This window comes from Chrysochloris asiatica, unplaced genomic scaffold (genome assembly GCF_000296735.1).
Source record: "Chrysochloris asiatica unplaced genomic scaffold, ChrAsi1.0 scaffold00090, whole genome shotgun sequence".
NCBI lineage: Eukaryota > Metazoa > Chordata > Mammalia > Afrosoricida > Chrysochloridae > Chrysochloris > Chrysochloris asiatica.
In genome coordinates this window covers 1,058,560-1,073,267 of record NW_006408608.1, presented here as the reverse complement: position 1 = coordinate 1,073,267, position 14,708 = coordinate 1,058,560, and the positions used below count along the sequence as shown (strand labels likewise).

Here is a 14,708-nt window from a genome sequence, read left to right as displayed (position 1 = left end):
CCAAGGAAAGGCACCAGGAACACAAGGCCTATTCCTCAGCCTGGGACACTGACATTGGGAAGGGTGAGGAAGAGTGAGGTGAGGAGTAGGTCACAAAACCAAAAACCAAACTTGCTGCCACTGAGTTAATGCTGACTTCTAGCGCTCCTATGTTGTTATTGTTAAGTGCCATCAAGTCAGTTCCAACTCATAGCGACCCTTTACAGGACTTTCCAAGGAGTGGCTGGTGAGTTTGAACACCCAACCTTGCAGTTCAAACTGGCCTTGAAGTCAAGTGCTTATCCTACAGCGCCATACCAGGATAGGCCAAAGGAAAACTGTGCCAGAGGGTCTCCAGGGCTGTAATCTTTATGGAAGCAAACAGCCACATCTTTCTCCTGGTGGGTTCAAACCGCCCACCTTTTGGTTAGCACCTGAGAGCTTAACCCACATACCCAGGTTCAAATCCCAGCTCTGTCCCTGCCTGACAGTGAAGCCTGACCAGCCAGGTAATTCCCTCCCAACATTCTAGGGCATCCAGGGACATACTTTCTTATTCAAGTCTAGACTCTAACAAGATCACTAGATGCCACATGCTCCTGGAGACCCACTGTGCTGGACACAGCACTGGACACTAGGTCTTGCCCTCCTGGTGACCCTGTGCTGATGGTCTGCTGGGGTAGGTATGTGACCTCCTTGCCGACCAAGCAAGCAGCTCTGCTGGGGAAAAGAAGTCCCCTAAACACAAAACGCCAGCCTGCAGCCAGAAAGAGGCGGGAGCAGGCAGTTCTGTGTGGAGGTCTGGGGGTAGGGGAGGGCCAGATTGGGCAGAAGGGTCAAGGGGATAACAGCTAAGGGCCAAGGAGTCCTCTCTGTTCCTGAACCACACTCAGCACTCTGCCTGCAGTATTTCATTGGATTCTCATTACAACTTTAGGAGCTACAGGTAGCATCCCCATTTCACAGATGAGAGAACTGAGGCTCAGAGAGGTGATGGGAATGCCCATGACCCCACTATGGAGCCAGAGCTCCTTCCTAAGTAAAGGCCAGGACCATGGGTCAACTGTGAACACGAAGTGAAGAGGAAAGAGAGCAGCTCCTTTTCCATCCCTGTGGGTTCAGTGGGTCTTACTCAGGCTCAGGAATAGATGGGGGGCAGCAGGGGAATCCCAAGCCTCATGAGCTTGGACCTCAGTTTCCTCCATTTGGGTAAGTCCTGCAGTTTTTAATGTAACCATTTTCTTTAAAGGCCAGCATAAAGTCAATTGCAAGAGTTCAAGTGAGCAGCCAGCTCCCCCTGTCCTCATCCCCTAGCTGTGTCTATCTAGTTCTAGGCCCTAGACTTTGATGGGGGCTGAAAGACTGAGCTCTCCCCACCCCCATAAATGGCCAGTGTTGACCTCTAAGGCTGGATGGCTATCCCTCTCACCAGGCAGCCTCCCCTGCCCCCCACTATGATGGGAAGAGCCCAGCCCTATAGCACAGGAGTCTGGTCAGGTCAGAGGGTCCTGGCCTGGAGGTTCCAAGTCCAGAGGAGGAAGTCAGACAGCAGCTCCCATACATACACTTGGCCCACAAAGCCCCCTCAGCGGACAAAGAGCCGCCCACCAGGGCATGGCATCCTGCTAAGGGCTGGGGGACAGACCCAGCTGGATGGATGCCTGCCGCCCCTGCTCACAGCCCTACCCCTGCCTTATAAGGGAGCTAGGTCACAGTGAGCAGGAACAAGACAGCCATGGGGATCTGCGGCCCAAACAAGAAAGGAGGAAAAAAGGGGAGGAGAGATTACAAAACAAATAAAGAGTGAAGAGAATTCCAAGAGGAGGGAGGGCGGGCAAGAAGGGGAAGAAGAGAGAGCAGGCCAGGCCAAGCTCTGTGCCCCTGTAGGGCAGGTCCCACCCCCACACCTTTGCACAGCTGTCCTCTCTACCTGGAAGAGCCCGCCCCTTCCCTTCCACTCACTGGACCTTCAGCCAGCAAGTCAAGTGATGCCTCCTCTGGGAAGCCTTCCTTGACTGCCCCTAAGCTGGCTCAGGTGCTTTCCAGACTCCCTGGGTCTTGGGCCCCCAGGCTTGCACCAAGAGCGCCAAGCTGACTTTAGCCTGACTTTGCAACAAGTTTTCTCCAAAATTATTCTAGTCATTCCCCTCCTGGTAGCCTTCTGCCTATTACCCTGCAGACTAGGGGAAAAGGAGTCTCTAGTAGGCTTTGGGAAGATGCACCAGCCCCATCCAGAGAGGAGCCTGTCTGCCAGGGAATTTTGAAAGGCCCACTTAGACCAGTAGCTCTTCCCCTCCCCCAAGACAGCAAACAGATGGCAGTGAGCCAAGCCCCATCTTAAATAACCCAAGTAATAAAAATGGCCAATTAGGAGGGAGGAATGCAATGTCTCCACTGCAGGGGCCTCTCTGGCACACAGCAGGCAGGTGGAGTGGGGTGGGGGTTGCTGTGTGAACCTGCATGTCCCCAATTTAGAGCCCTGTGACCAGAGAGCATTAAGCAGGCATCCAGGAGACTGCCCTGCCCAGTCCAGTGCAGTAGAGGGTCAAGGTCCAAACACCACTTGATTTCGGTACCTGCTCCTCTCCCAGGGGTTCCCCAGTGCCATTTAACAAGCAGCTTCAGTTTCTGAGTACCATCATCTCATGTATCTTCTCCTGCAATCCATGCAATGTGAGATTCCCATTTTGCAGATAAGGAAATGGAGGTGCAAAGTGACTCCCCCAAGGCCACAGAGCTGAGAAGCTGCAGGGACACTGGACGAAGGCTCCCTCTCTTCCCGGTGTCCCAGTCCCACATAAGCATTCTGCAGCCAAGCAGTCTAATTTAGCAGGCCTGGAATCCTGGGGAGGTACAAATATAAAGGTGAGGAAAGAATGAGGCATTCATGAAGGCGCAAACAGCAAGGAAAATGGGAGAAAAAATAGAAAGGTGGGTAGGGCTCCCGGCTTCCAAACATTTATTCCCCACGGGTATGGCACTTACTCGTTTACAAAGTGCTTCCATGGGCATCATTGCATGAAGTCCTCCACACAGACTCATGAGGGCAATATTTGTCTCCCATTTCACCATTTCACAGATGTGAAAACGGAGGCTCAGAGCATGCCCCTTGCTAAGGCGTAGCACAGGATCATGGTTGGATCTGAAGTCTATCTGGGTTCAAACCTTGACTTTGCCACTTACAAATGATGTCTTGGCCCAGTTCCCTCAATATCTCTGTGGCTCAGTGTCAGCATCTCTAAAACGGGCTAATTCAATGTTTGTAATCTACACAGGGTCACTATGGGTCGGAAGCGACTCGACGGCACTTAACAACAACCTGACAAAGAGTGAAACCTGTTACCATTAAGTCGATTCCAACTCACAGTGGCATATAGGACGAAGGAGATTTGCCCCACAGATGGATTTCCAAAGCTGTAACCTTTTCAGAAGCAGATTGCCACATCTTTCTCCCGTGGAAAAGTAGGTGGATTCAAACCACCAACCTTTTGGTTAACAGCCAAGCGCTTCAGCCTGCTCCACCAAGGCTCCTTGGCAAAGAATGAGCACTGTATAAACATTTGTTTAATAAACGAATTAACTAACAAAGATGTATCGGGCTCTTAGTATACACAGGCAGGTATGTGTCACATGATAATGTCCTATAACATGCTACATCTGCCTGTATCCCCAGACTCTGAGCTCCTGAGGGCTTCACCTCGGCTCTCAGTCACCCACATTCAGCAGTTTCATCTTCCCCAACAAGAAGCATAAAGCATCACTAGTTCCCTGTAGCTGGGAAAGTTCAGGGCTCTGACTGAAAACAAAAGCTAGGAGCAGAGGTGAGCTTCCTTCTCTGTGCCAGAATCCCCAGATCCCTCCTGTTTATCATCAGCTAGAGAGGACCCCTGGCCACTGCCGTGGAGGTACACGGAGCAGGGTGCCACAAAATGGGCATTCATTGGAGTCTGAGACCTGCCTCTGCCTCCTCCCAGCTATGGGACTTGGACTAGTTCCTTCTCCCCCTGAGCCTCAGTTTCCATCCTACACAGACCACCCAGAAAGTGGCTGATAAGTAATGACATGTGTCTCCTGCTCCCTGCCCCCCCTTCTCTTCCCCTGCCAGCCCTGCCAGTCTAGGTGTGCCACCTTCTGTGACCAAAAGTCCCCTTCCCCCAGGGCTAGCCCTCACTCATCTCATACCCAATGAACAGGAGGGCTGGATGGGCGGCTACAGAGGCCAGAGGCCAGGCGGTTCTCCTGCCTGCCACTGCCAGTGACTCATTTGCTTCTCCAGAAAGAATGATCATAAAGTGACAACAGGAACTGTACCCCGCACAGCAGCTACCCCCTGCTCTGCTCCCCACCACGGCAATACTGAGACCCCACCCCAGCCTGCCTCCTTCCGGAGTCCTCACCCTCAGCTCTACCCTCTGAGTCATCATTGCTGGTTTTCTGGAGGCAGGGGAGGGGAGAAGCCCACCAGATCTCCTGAACTTGGGCCTGGAGACCCAGACTGGACTCACTGTGAGATCTCTCTGAGTTGCTTCCCTGTAAAATGGGCATATTCTCCTCTCCTGTCATGGGGTTGCTGTGATATTTTAATACTTCTTACTGAAAGAAACCACTACAGAACCCTCCTGCTGCCATTGTGATGCTTCCAACACCCAGCAACAATCCCACAGGACTGAGAACTGCCTCCATAGGATTTCCAAGGTTGTAATTTTTTATGGAAGCAGACTGCCACGTCATTCTACCATGGAGAAGTTCATGGGTTTGAACCGATGACCTTTTGGTTAACAGGCAAGTGCTTAACCACTGTGCCACCAGGTCTCCTTTAAACACATATATAATTCCTTGCCTTCAAGTTGACTCTGAGCTGCCCCACAGGGTTTCCTAGACTGTAATGTTTACGGGAGCCGGGAGCCAGGTCTTTTCTCTGCAGAGCTGTTGGGCTCAAATCGCCAACGTTTTGAGGGTACAGTTCTGGTGTGGCACTGTGGGTTAACGCGCTGGACTGCAAAGTCGGTTTGAACCTCAAGGTCAGCGGTTCAAGCTCACCAGTCGCTCCTCAGAAATCCTATAGGGTTGCTATGGGTCGGAAACAACTCGACAGCACTTAATACTAACAATTATATCATTATGGTTTCTCTTTAAACTTTTCTTCCAAATGTATTCATGCCCCATTATTTCAGCTGATTTCTTACATCAGCCCTAGGAAGCGGACTTCCTAAGAAAACGTGTCCCCATTTTGCAGAGCAATAAGCTATGAAGGAGCTCTGGTAGCGTAGTGGTTACAAATCGGGCTGCTAACCTCAAGGTCGGCAGTTTGAAACCACCAGCTGTTCTGTGGGAGAAAGATGAGGCTTTCTGCTCCCGTAAAGATTTACAGCCTCGGAAGCCCTGTGCAGGGTCGCTATGAGTCGGAATCAACTCCACGGTACTTAACAACAACAACAAGCTAAAATGCAGAGACTAAATGGCATGTCAGACCCCACACCACTCTGCTTGGGGCACACTGGCATGCACACCTGCCTACTGCCCCCAACCCCAGATGGGCAGAACAAAGCATAGATTCGCTGGCAGGTCAGGGACGGCACCTGGACTCCACATGATTCCAGCTGCCCCAGACCACAGCCCTGTGCAGGAACCAGAGGTGTTAGCCAGGTTCACTGCCAAGTGATAACTACTCTCTTTTATACCAGGGACTAGAGTGAGTAACCACATCCTGCCCAGGAAGTCAAACACACAGTGCCCAGAGTAGGCGGGAGGGCACTCCCCTGGCAGGCAAGGCAGCTAACAGGGTCAGAAATCCCCACCAGCCTCCCATCTAGCCCGGAAGCCTCTAAGCACCCAGAGATGCTGCAACCCAGCCTCTGCCCACCTCATAAAGCCGGCACCATTCACCCTCCCCTTAGAGTACCCACCCCTCTGCCTTGTGAAACCTTCCCACAGAACTCTCACAGAACTTTACAGTTTACAAAGTGTTCCCCATGTGAACTCATTTACTACTCCTCCCACAACCTTGGAAGACAGCTCAGCATTCTTACAGGGATGCCAAGTCTCAGAGAGGCCAATTAACTAGCTCAAGCTCACTCAGCATTTTAACTCTGGTACTAGACCCACTTCTTGGAGGAAGACTCTAGGTGGCCCTAGCATCTGGCAGCCAACTATGGGTGTTCATTAAACACTTGTTGAACCTATGTGTTGGGAAAAAAACAAAACTCAGTCGCTTCTTACACAAGCTGCCAAGTCCCCAGACTGCATCTGGGTCCCAGTGCCCCCAGAGTCCTCCCTCACTGCATGGACTCTGTGAGGTGAAGGAGACAGAACCAGAGTTGGCCCCCAGAGTTCACAGCTGGCGGGGGAGGCAGACACGGTCCAAGTGCTTAGGATTTAGGTGTGGGATACTGTGATGGGAGGTACTAGACAGAGCCGAAAAAAGCAAGAGACTTCTACTTCTGAGCCCAGGGAGACAACAGGGCTGCATTCTTCCCTGTCCCAGGCCTTTGGCCATCCATGACATTGGAAATAAGCAAGATGTCAGCCTGGCGTCAGCTCCGCGAGAGCATCAAAACCTAGGGCTCCAAATGCAATGTCGGCAATTTCCGTACTGATGCATGACCCGGTTTAAATCAATTCCCCTAGAAGTCAGCATAGTTCATGGCAGCCAGGGATATCCCCACCGACACTTACATCTCTCTCAAAGAAAAAATCTGACATGTGTGAAGACGTGCACTACAGAAATAAGGAGGGTGTGAGTGTACGGGTGTGCGTATATATGTATCTGTGTGTGAGCGTGTGTTTATGCGTCTGTGGATGTGTGTGGGGGGGTGTGTGTGAGTGATGGGGGCGCCAAGGCTTGAGCATATCCGGTCTGCGTTGGGAGCCCAGCCTCGCATTCCTCAGAGAAGGAATCTTCAACGTCAGCTGTCTGCTGCTTCTTTTTCTTTTCTGGGATCAGGCTGCCCTCCCCTCTAGCATGAGACTTTGCAAATCCCTCCCAAATGTGTTTCCAAAGAGAATGCCAGCCCAGCCTGGAGACTTTTTAATACAGTTCTCCAGTGAACTGAGGAGCTAGATGGACAGGTTTTTGATGTGTTTCTCCTGGGAGAAAGGGGAGGTAGCAAGAGATTTCCGGAGGCACAAATCAACTGCTACGAGGAAGAAGAACACCATTCTTAGATGCTGCACAAAGAAGCAGTCCTTCTTCCCTCCGCCCCCAGCACCATCTCTGGCGCCTTTCATGGGACAGAGAGCAAACGTGTCCTGAAATGGATTTGTTGGGCAGTTCAGGGCTGTGTCGAAAAATGCCTGAAGATTAATGGAACAGACATTGCAGGGGGGTGGGCGGGGCAGGGGCCATCCCAGGAGCCTACTAAGCTCCAGGACCCTTAACATATGAGCTCACTTATTCCTCCCCAAGTCCTCAGAGAATGGCATTATTATCCCTCATTTACAGAAGAGGAAGGAGGAGGCTTGAGCAGCTCAAAGAGGACAAGTAACTCGCCCACAGCCACAAAGTACAGCTGGAATGCCAATCCTTTTCCACGATATCAGACTGCCTCACGGGCAAATGGGAAATAAAGAATCCAAATCACTGACAGCTTCAGAAATAACGGAAGTGTCAACGGAAGTAGAAGGGAACAGAGCCCTCTGACCAGCTTTCCTGGGGCATCCAGGGGCCAGCACGCACCTGCTCGAGGGCCTCTCTGGGGTGTGACAGTAAAAGGCAGGGGGCACTCCAGCTGACCCACTCACCATCCATTTTTGAGACCTCCATTCTGGCTGACACAGCCCAGCCCCTTCCGGCCCACGATCAGAAATAGCTTTGACTAAAGTCCCTCCTGTCCCAGAAAATGCCTTTTTAAAAAGATGATTAAAGGCAAACGCAGAAAAAGTTGGTGAGAACAGCTCTTAATGGTAGATGCAAGGTCTAAGGTAGAGCCAGTTCAGTTCTGAGGGTCAGTCTCCCTCTAGGCCTCAGTTTCTCCACCTCTAAAATGAAAGTACTTGGTTGAATCCATGCTTTCTTTCTTTTTTTAATTAAACAACAGAACCCTGATTTCAAATGGATTCCTCCTTACACAGCCAGCTGGAGTCAGACAGAAATGGAGTTGCTATGGTTGACACGGGCTAACTTTCAAGGACTCAGCCTCACACCAACCCCAGGACCACCTGAGGTATCCCTGGAGCTCCAGAGAACCCGCTTGAAAACCACCAGTAAAGACTCACCACGGTACCTTCCTACCAGTCCCCAAACACAGCACTGCACCCCTCTAGGTACCAGGAGCAAACAAATCAAGACTTTGACTCAGACTGAGACTAGGAGTATAGACACTCCATCACCAACCTACAGGAGGAGGCAAGGAAGCCAGCAGCTCCAAATAACACTGGGGCCCAGGGGAGAAGGGATGCCAGACTCCCCAAAAACTCCCCCACTTAAAAAGCAGTCGGGTAGTACCCTCTCGCCAGTCACTGAGCAACTGCCCTCACCTGCCAGGCTAGAGGGACCTTTTCCTTTTTCTTGGCAGTCCCATAGTTTTCTGGCTTCCTTCCAGAGCCAATGAAGAGAGAGGAAAGAGTTTCAGTTTGGTCTGGGGATGGACTAGGCAGCACTGCCCATGCCCTGAGGCTGGACCCTGGTCATCCGAGGTCAGGAGGGGCGATGGGGAGAACCGACAGCCATAGTGAGTGCTGCCAATTAAACCTGGACCCAAAGCCCCTTGAAATAGTAGACTACAATGTAGAGCATTTAGGGGTCACCTAAAGGAACCCCCTAAAGGCCCAGAGAGGGCAGCAGCTGGCCTAAGTTTATCCAGCACCTAGGGACAGAGCCGGCCCTTGGGCCAGGATCTCTTGGAGCTGATTCAGAGAGCTCTCGGCTGGAGTGGAGATTGACTGGACTCAGCAGGAATCTCTCAGGGAAAAGCCCCAGTTTGAACACTCAGAACAGGTTCTTTTGGTGGCACTGGGTGGCGGCAGGGTAGAGATGTTTGTTTTGGTTTCCAAATCAACGCTTGACAACCCTGTCCACATCACATTGGGCGACCACACTGCCCACGTGGTAAAGGGCTCAGGGCTCGGACTGAACCAAGACAAAACTGAAAGAACCAGGGCCAGGCATCCAGGTCAGGGGATCTGGTTTGGGATGGTATGCCCAGAGAGGGGTTCAATGACCACTGGGGCACACAAGATGACTTTAGGAAAAAACACTGGTGACTTTTTCATCTTAAACTGTATTGAGTAAGTTGTTGTTGTTGTTGTTGTTATGTGCCGTGGAGTCGGGTCCGACTCATAGTGACCCTACACAGGGTTTCCGAGGCTGTAAATCTTTACGGGAGCAGACGGCCTCATTTTTCTCCCGCGGAGCAGCTGGTAGTTTCGAACTGCTGACCTTGCGGCTCACAGCCCGATTCGTAACCACTACGCTACCACACAGCTCCTTCATTGAGTAAGTAGGTGAATGGATAAACAAAAGGGGGACTTAACCATACAATGGCGTATCATACAGCAACAAAAAGGAATACTCTATTGATACATGACTTGTAGCCTCAGAAAGCCTATGGGGCAGTTCTACTTTCTATGGGGTAATTATAAGGCAGAAACAACTCAACAGCAAGGGGTTCTTTTCATTTTCCCACTAATACGTGCTACAACATGGATGAACCTCATGTTATGAGGCCAGTACGCAAAAGACCACGTATTGCATGACCCCATGGATATGGTATGTCCAGACCAAGCAGACCCACAAAGACAGATAAATGGTTATCTAGACTGGACTGCTGGAGTCCTGGTGTGGCGCTGTGGGTTAATGAGCCAGACTGCAAAGCCGTCTAAACTGCAAGGTCGGCGGTTCAAGCTTACCAGCTGCTCCTCAGAAACCCAATACAGGGTCGCTATGGGTCAGAACCGACTCAATAGCACTTAACAACAACAACAAGACTGGACTGTTAACTGCAAACTCGGCAGTTCAAACCCACAGGCACTCCTTGGAAACCCTATACAGGGTTACTATGAGTCAGAACTGACTCAACGGCACTAACAAGAACAGCAAAGCTTGGGGTCCAGTGCTCTGACCACAAAGTGGGCAGTTCAAGCTCACCAGCCACTCCTTGGGAGAAAGATGAGGCTTTCTGCTCCTACAAAGATTTAAAAGTCTTGGAAGCCCTATACAGGGTCACTACTGAGTCAGAACCAACTTGACAGCACTTAACAAGGCTTGGGATGGGAACACAGATGAACTGCAAATGGGCACGAGGATCTTCGAGAAGTGATACAAGTGTTTCTAAAACTAGATTGTGGTAATGGGCGCACAACACTGTGAATTCACTAAACTTACTAACTGTATACTTAAAACAAGTCAAATTTAAGATATGTAATTGCCTACCCTTCAGTGAGGCTACCAAACCGTGGAATCCTGGTGTGGCTCTGTAGGATAAGCACTCGATTTGAACTACAAAGGTTGGCAGTTCAAACCTACCAGTCACTCCTCGGAAACCCTATACAGGGGTCATTATGAGTCGGAACCAGCTCAACAGCACTTAACTCCAGGGGAGAAAGACAGCAGTCTGCTTCTGTAAAGATTATAGGCTTGGAAACCCAATAGGGAGTTATACTCTGCCTATGGGGTCACTATGAACTGCAATGGACTGGGTAACAATGGGGTTGTTATGTTCTGGACATGGCCCAAAATCATAAAAATAGAACTCAAAACCCTCCAGCTTGGAAAACACTTTGAGAAAAGCTATCAAGGAAGTGAGTCTGAGGCTGCAGTTTCTTCCGGGGGATCAGAAGAGACCCTGGAGTCTTTCCTTTCCTTGCACAGGGCCTTTCTGGGGGTTACTGCTTGGGGTGCCATGCAAGGTATCCCGAGAGGATCTGAAGACTCCAGTAGCCAAACATCTGACAAACACCTTGGTCTCCTCCCGTAGTTTGTGACTTCTCCTTTGGAACGGGGGTTGGAGGTTGGAAACTTAAATTTATATACTGCCAAGACTGGGCTCAATCTAGCCCTATAGTTTGAGAACACTTTTGAAAGTTGATAACCCTGCCTGCCCCCACCGAAAAAATTCTTATGAAAACCCCAAACATATAAGCAAGTAAAAAAACGCTGCTTGTATAAATTGATACTGTAGGTCCAAATCTATAAATTACCTATTCTAAATTCAATCAATGAGCTTTATGGGGCTATTTTGGTCCATTAACATTTCGAGCCGGGCTTAGGGGTGACGTTCTGCATCCCTAAGTTTTGACTGCAGAGCATGAAGGAAACCCTGGCTCACAGATGGGAATAGTTTTTTAGCTGCTTGCTTTGTAATCTCAGAATATGCTTCAGATGAAGAAGGCAGGTATGAGGCTAACCTCAAAGTTACTGCAAGTGATCATGTCTGTGGGCTCCAATAAGTTAAAAAATTAAGAACTTAAACATCGGTGTGGACATTTTTATGAATATATTAAGATTGCAATATATTTTTAAATAATGAATTCTATTACGTATTCAAGGAATCCCTAAAGCATCCAGGAAACTTCAAGGAACACCGTTCTAGCCCATTCACCTCATCTCACAGACAATGTAACTGAGGCCCAGGGAAGGGAGTACATTTGCTTTGGAAAAATCCAACCTAAGTCCTGAATCAGCTCTAGGAAAGATGTGTCTCCTCAATTCATAAAAACCTTGAGAAGAGAAGATATGCGAGCACCTTCCCAGCAGGGCGGGAAGAGCGACGCCCACCTCCACCTGTCTCAGCAGCACCGGCTCATTCCAGGCCAGCGCCAAAAGCTGACATCACACCCCACACCCTGGGTGCAACTTCAGCAGAGCATTGCTCAATGCTAACCCATATCCTTATAAGACTGGGCTTCGTTTCTCCATCTTCTTAGTAGCCAGGTCCAAAAAGCACACACTCAATAAAATAAAACACAACTCAATACAAACCTGGGGTATGACGACACCATCAGCAGTGGAGAATAGAAGGGTCACCGTCAAGATCAAGTGTCTGGCTCCCTAGTCCGCCCCAACAAGGCTGCCCACGAGGGGCAGAAACCCGTCCATGGTAGGTCACCAGGACCCCCTCAAGCTTCCCCAGGAGAGAAGCTCATCTTCCAACAAAGCCTAAGATCTACCCTCCAGAAAGCCAAAGACTCCAGACGCAAGGCATTTCTGCTCCCTGCTAGCTTGACAACATGCCTGTCATCTGGAATAGCATTAGCTTAGTATTTTACACCTTCCGAACAGTATCACCATCACCATCCTACTCTCCCCTCACTCAACTCTGGGTGGGTATTGCTGCTCCCCTTTCTCTGATGAGGAAGCAGGCTTACAAGTGGCTCAACAATCTCACTGGCAGGGAATGTGGTACTTAAACTCTGCCCAGGGAGGAAAAGGAAGGAGATCCATGTCCAGTTAGTTCCCTGGGCAGACCTTTGTGGAACATCAGGGCTCAGGGGTGGAAGCACAGGCCTCTCTTAGGGCACCCTGCAAGCTCTGGAATATGGATCCATGGGACCCGATATGTGTAATACAAATCCATCAAGGACAGAGGTCCCTTCCCCCACCCAGACATGAGAGTCTGCAGTCAGACCCCCTTCTCTTATCAGAAAGCTGAGCAGAAAGCACTGTATGCGAGGCTGCAGACAGGAAGTAAAGTCCTTTGCTCAGCTGGGGAATCTGGGCTGGGGCAAAAATGGAATGGCCAGTCCTACAGGCAGTCTAGCCAGAGATGGCGGTCTGGTTCTATTCAATGTGCAGTCTGCCATTCCAAGTCTTTCAGGCTGAGTTTCTTGGAGCCAAATAAACCTTGAGACTAAGGAGAGCAAGGGCAAGAGGGGTGAAGGGAGGCCTTTTTAAAAGCCCATGGATAGTCTGATGTAGGTCTGGTTGTCCAGCCCAACTAGCTAGACCCTTCGGGGTTGGAGCAGGGACAGCAGGGACAACAACCCCATGTGATCTTAAAGTGCAAGTGAGAGAATTAGCTTCATCACTTACAAGCCAAGCTACCTGAGGTGAGCCACTTCATAGATCTACGCCTTAGTTTCCTCATCTGCAAAATCTTCCCTGTCTGCATTGTCTTGAAGATTAAAAGACATTACATGCTCACCAATGGCTATTGTCACCTAGACACCAATGTGCCTGGGCCAAAGATGGCACCCCCCAATCTTTGATCTAGATAGCTCAGTCTTCCAAGCCTGCTTAGGGAGGTGCAGCAAACAGCCTCAAGCCCACCTCTGGGGCCAGCCGGCCACCCCCAGGCTCTCCCCATCTGAAATTCTGCAGCCGCCTGGGACCTGGACGACCCCTCCCAGTGGCCCTCACTCACCTCCGCTTGTACTCGTCGCGCTCGCGCTTCACCTTGGCCAGCACGTTGTAGAGCGCGCGGATCTCTGGCGTGATGGTGTCGATCTGCACGCCCACGCCATCGGGGTGCACCCAAGACACTCCAGGCCCCTGCACTGTCTCCACGCCGCCGCCGCCCGTCCGGCGCACCTGCGTGTAGCTCCAGATGGTCCCGGGCAGACGGCCGTAGTGCTGCGGGTGCGAGCCACCGCCGGGTGGCAGGCCGCCTAGGGCCAAGGCGTTGGCGTTAGCGTTGGAGCCGGTTGCCGCGCCGCTGCCAAGCCCGCCACCGGGCGCCAGCGGCCGCAGCAGCTCGGGACCGGTCTGCACGGCCTGCTCGCGGGAGAAGGTCTTGTAGCGCAGCCGCCGTTCGCGGTCGCTCTGCTGCTGCTCCAGCTGCTTCTCCAGTAGCCGGTTGCGTCGCTCCAGTTCGTGCACCTTGGCCAGGAAGCAGCGGAAGCGCACGTTGAGCCCCTTCAGGAGGTGGATGTTAGAACCCAGGTCGTCCCGCAGCGCCGCCGTCACCGGCGAGGGCCCCGGACCGGCCCCACCGCCACCCCCGCCGGGGCAGCCTCCGCCGCCGCCGCCACCCGGCGGGCAGCCGAAAGCCAAGGCCATCTCCCCGAAGAGCAGCGAGTTCATCATGCGCCGGCTGCGCGGCTCAGGGCCTCGGGCTCGAGGCTCCAGGTGCGGCTCCAGCTCCGGGCAGGGCTCCCGGCGTGGCCGGGCCAGGGCGGGCGCGGGCTCCAGAGCGCCGACCGGGTGGTGCCAGATGCGTTCCAGATGCTGCTTCCGCAGCGATCGCTCGCCGGCTGCGCCCGGATGTGAGCGCTGAGGCAAAGGCCGGGCCTGGGGAGTGCTCGGCCGCTGCTCTGGCCGCAGAGGAGGCCGCGACGGCTGCGCGAGGCTAGCGAGGGTCTCGGGTCCGACCGCCGGCGCTGTCAGGAAAGCTGTGGAGGAGCCGCAGCAACCGCATGCGGAGGACTCTAGGCCAGTACTACCCCTTTTGCGAGGGGTCCCGCCCACTGCAGACCCAAGCCCCGCCTCCGGAGCTAACCCCGCCCTCCCGTCATCCCACTGCGGCGATCCAAGAGCCCGAGGCCCCGCCTCCCCAGGCCCGAGGCGTCTGGACACGCCGGTAGCACTAGTGGCTACGCCCACTTTGGGGGTCTGCTGCGTTTTTCGCTCCTTAGATCGGTAGCCTGCAAGCGCTAGCTCCGCCCAAGACCCGGCAGGACCACGCCCTCCCCTGTACCAGATCCAGCCGCCGGGTGGAGCTCAGATTGTGTGCCCCGAGCCGGGGACCGCAGAGCCGCACTAGGGACCCGGTTAGCTGGAAACGCCGCAGAACCAGCCCAGCCTCTTAAAGGGGCCGGCAGTCTGTACATCCGCTTGCTTGCTCGCGTTTAGGGCG

The 14,708-nt window shown here is 52.3% G+C and overlaps 1 protein-coding gene and 1 pseudogene across 1 annotated transcript in view; one reads left to right on the top strand and one right to left on the bottom strand.

Annotated features, from left to right (window-relative positions):
* Positions 1-13,939, bottom strand: part of IFFO2 (intermediate filament family orphan 2) — a 41,656-nt gene extending 27,717 nt beyond the window's left edge. The window contains exon 1 of the mRNA XM_006866330.1: positions 13,278-13,939. Within this exon, the coding sequence (XP_006866392.1) occupies positions 13,278-13,939 (662 nt within the window). The remainder of the gene's footprint in view (positions 1-13,277) is intronic.
* LOC102810751 overlaps positions 13,938-14,708 on the top strand; it is a 31,994-nt pseudogene continuing 31,223 nt past the window's right edge.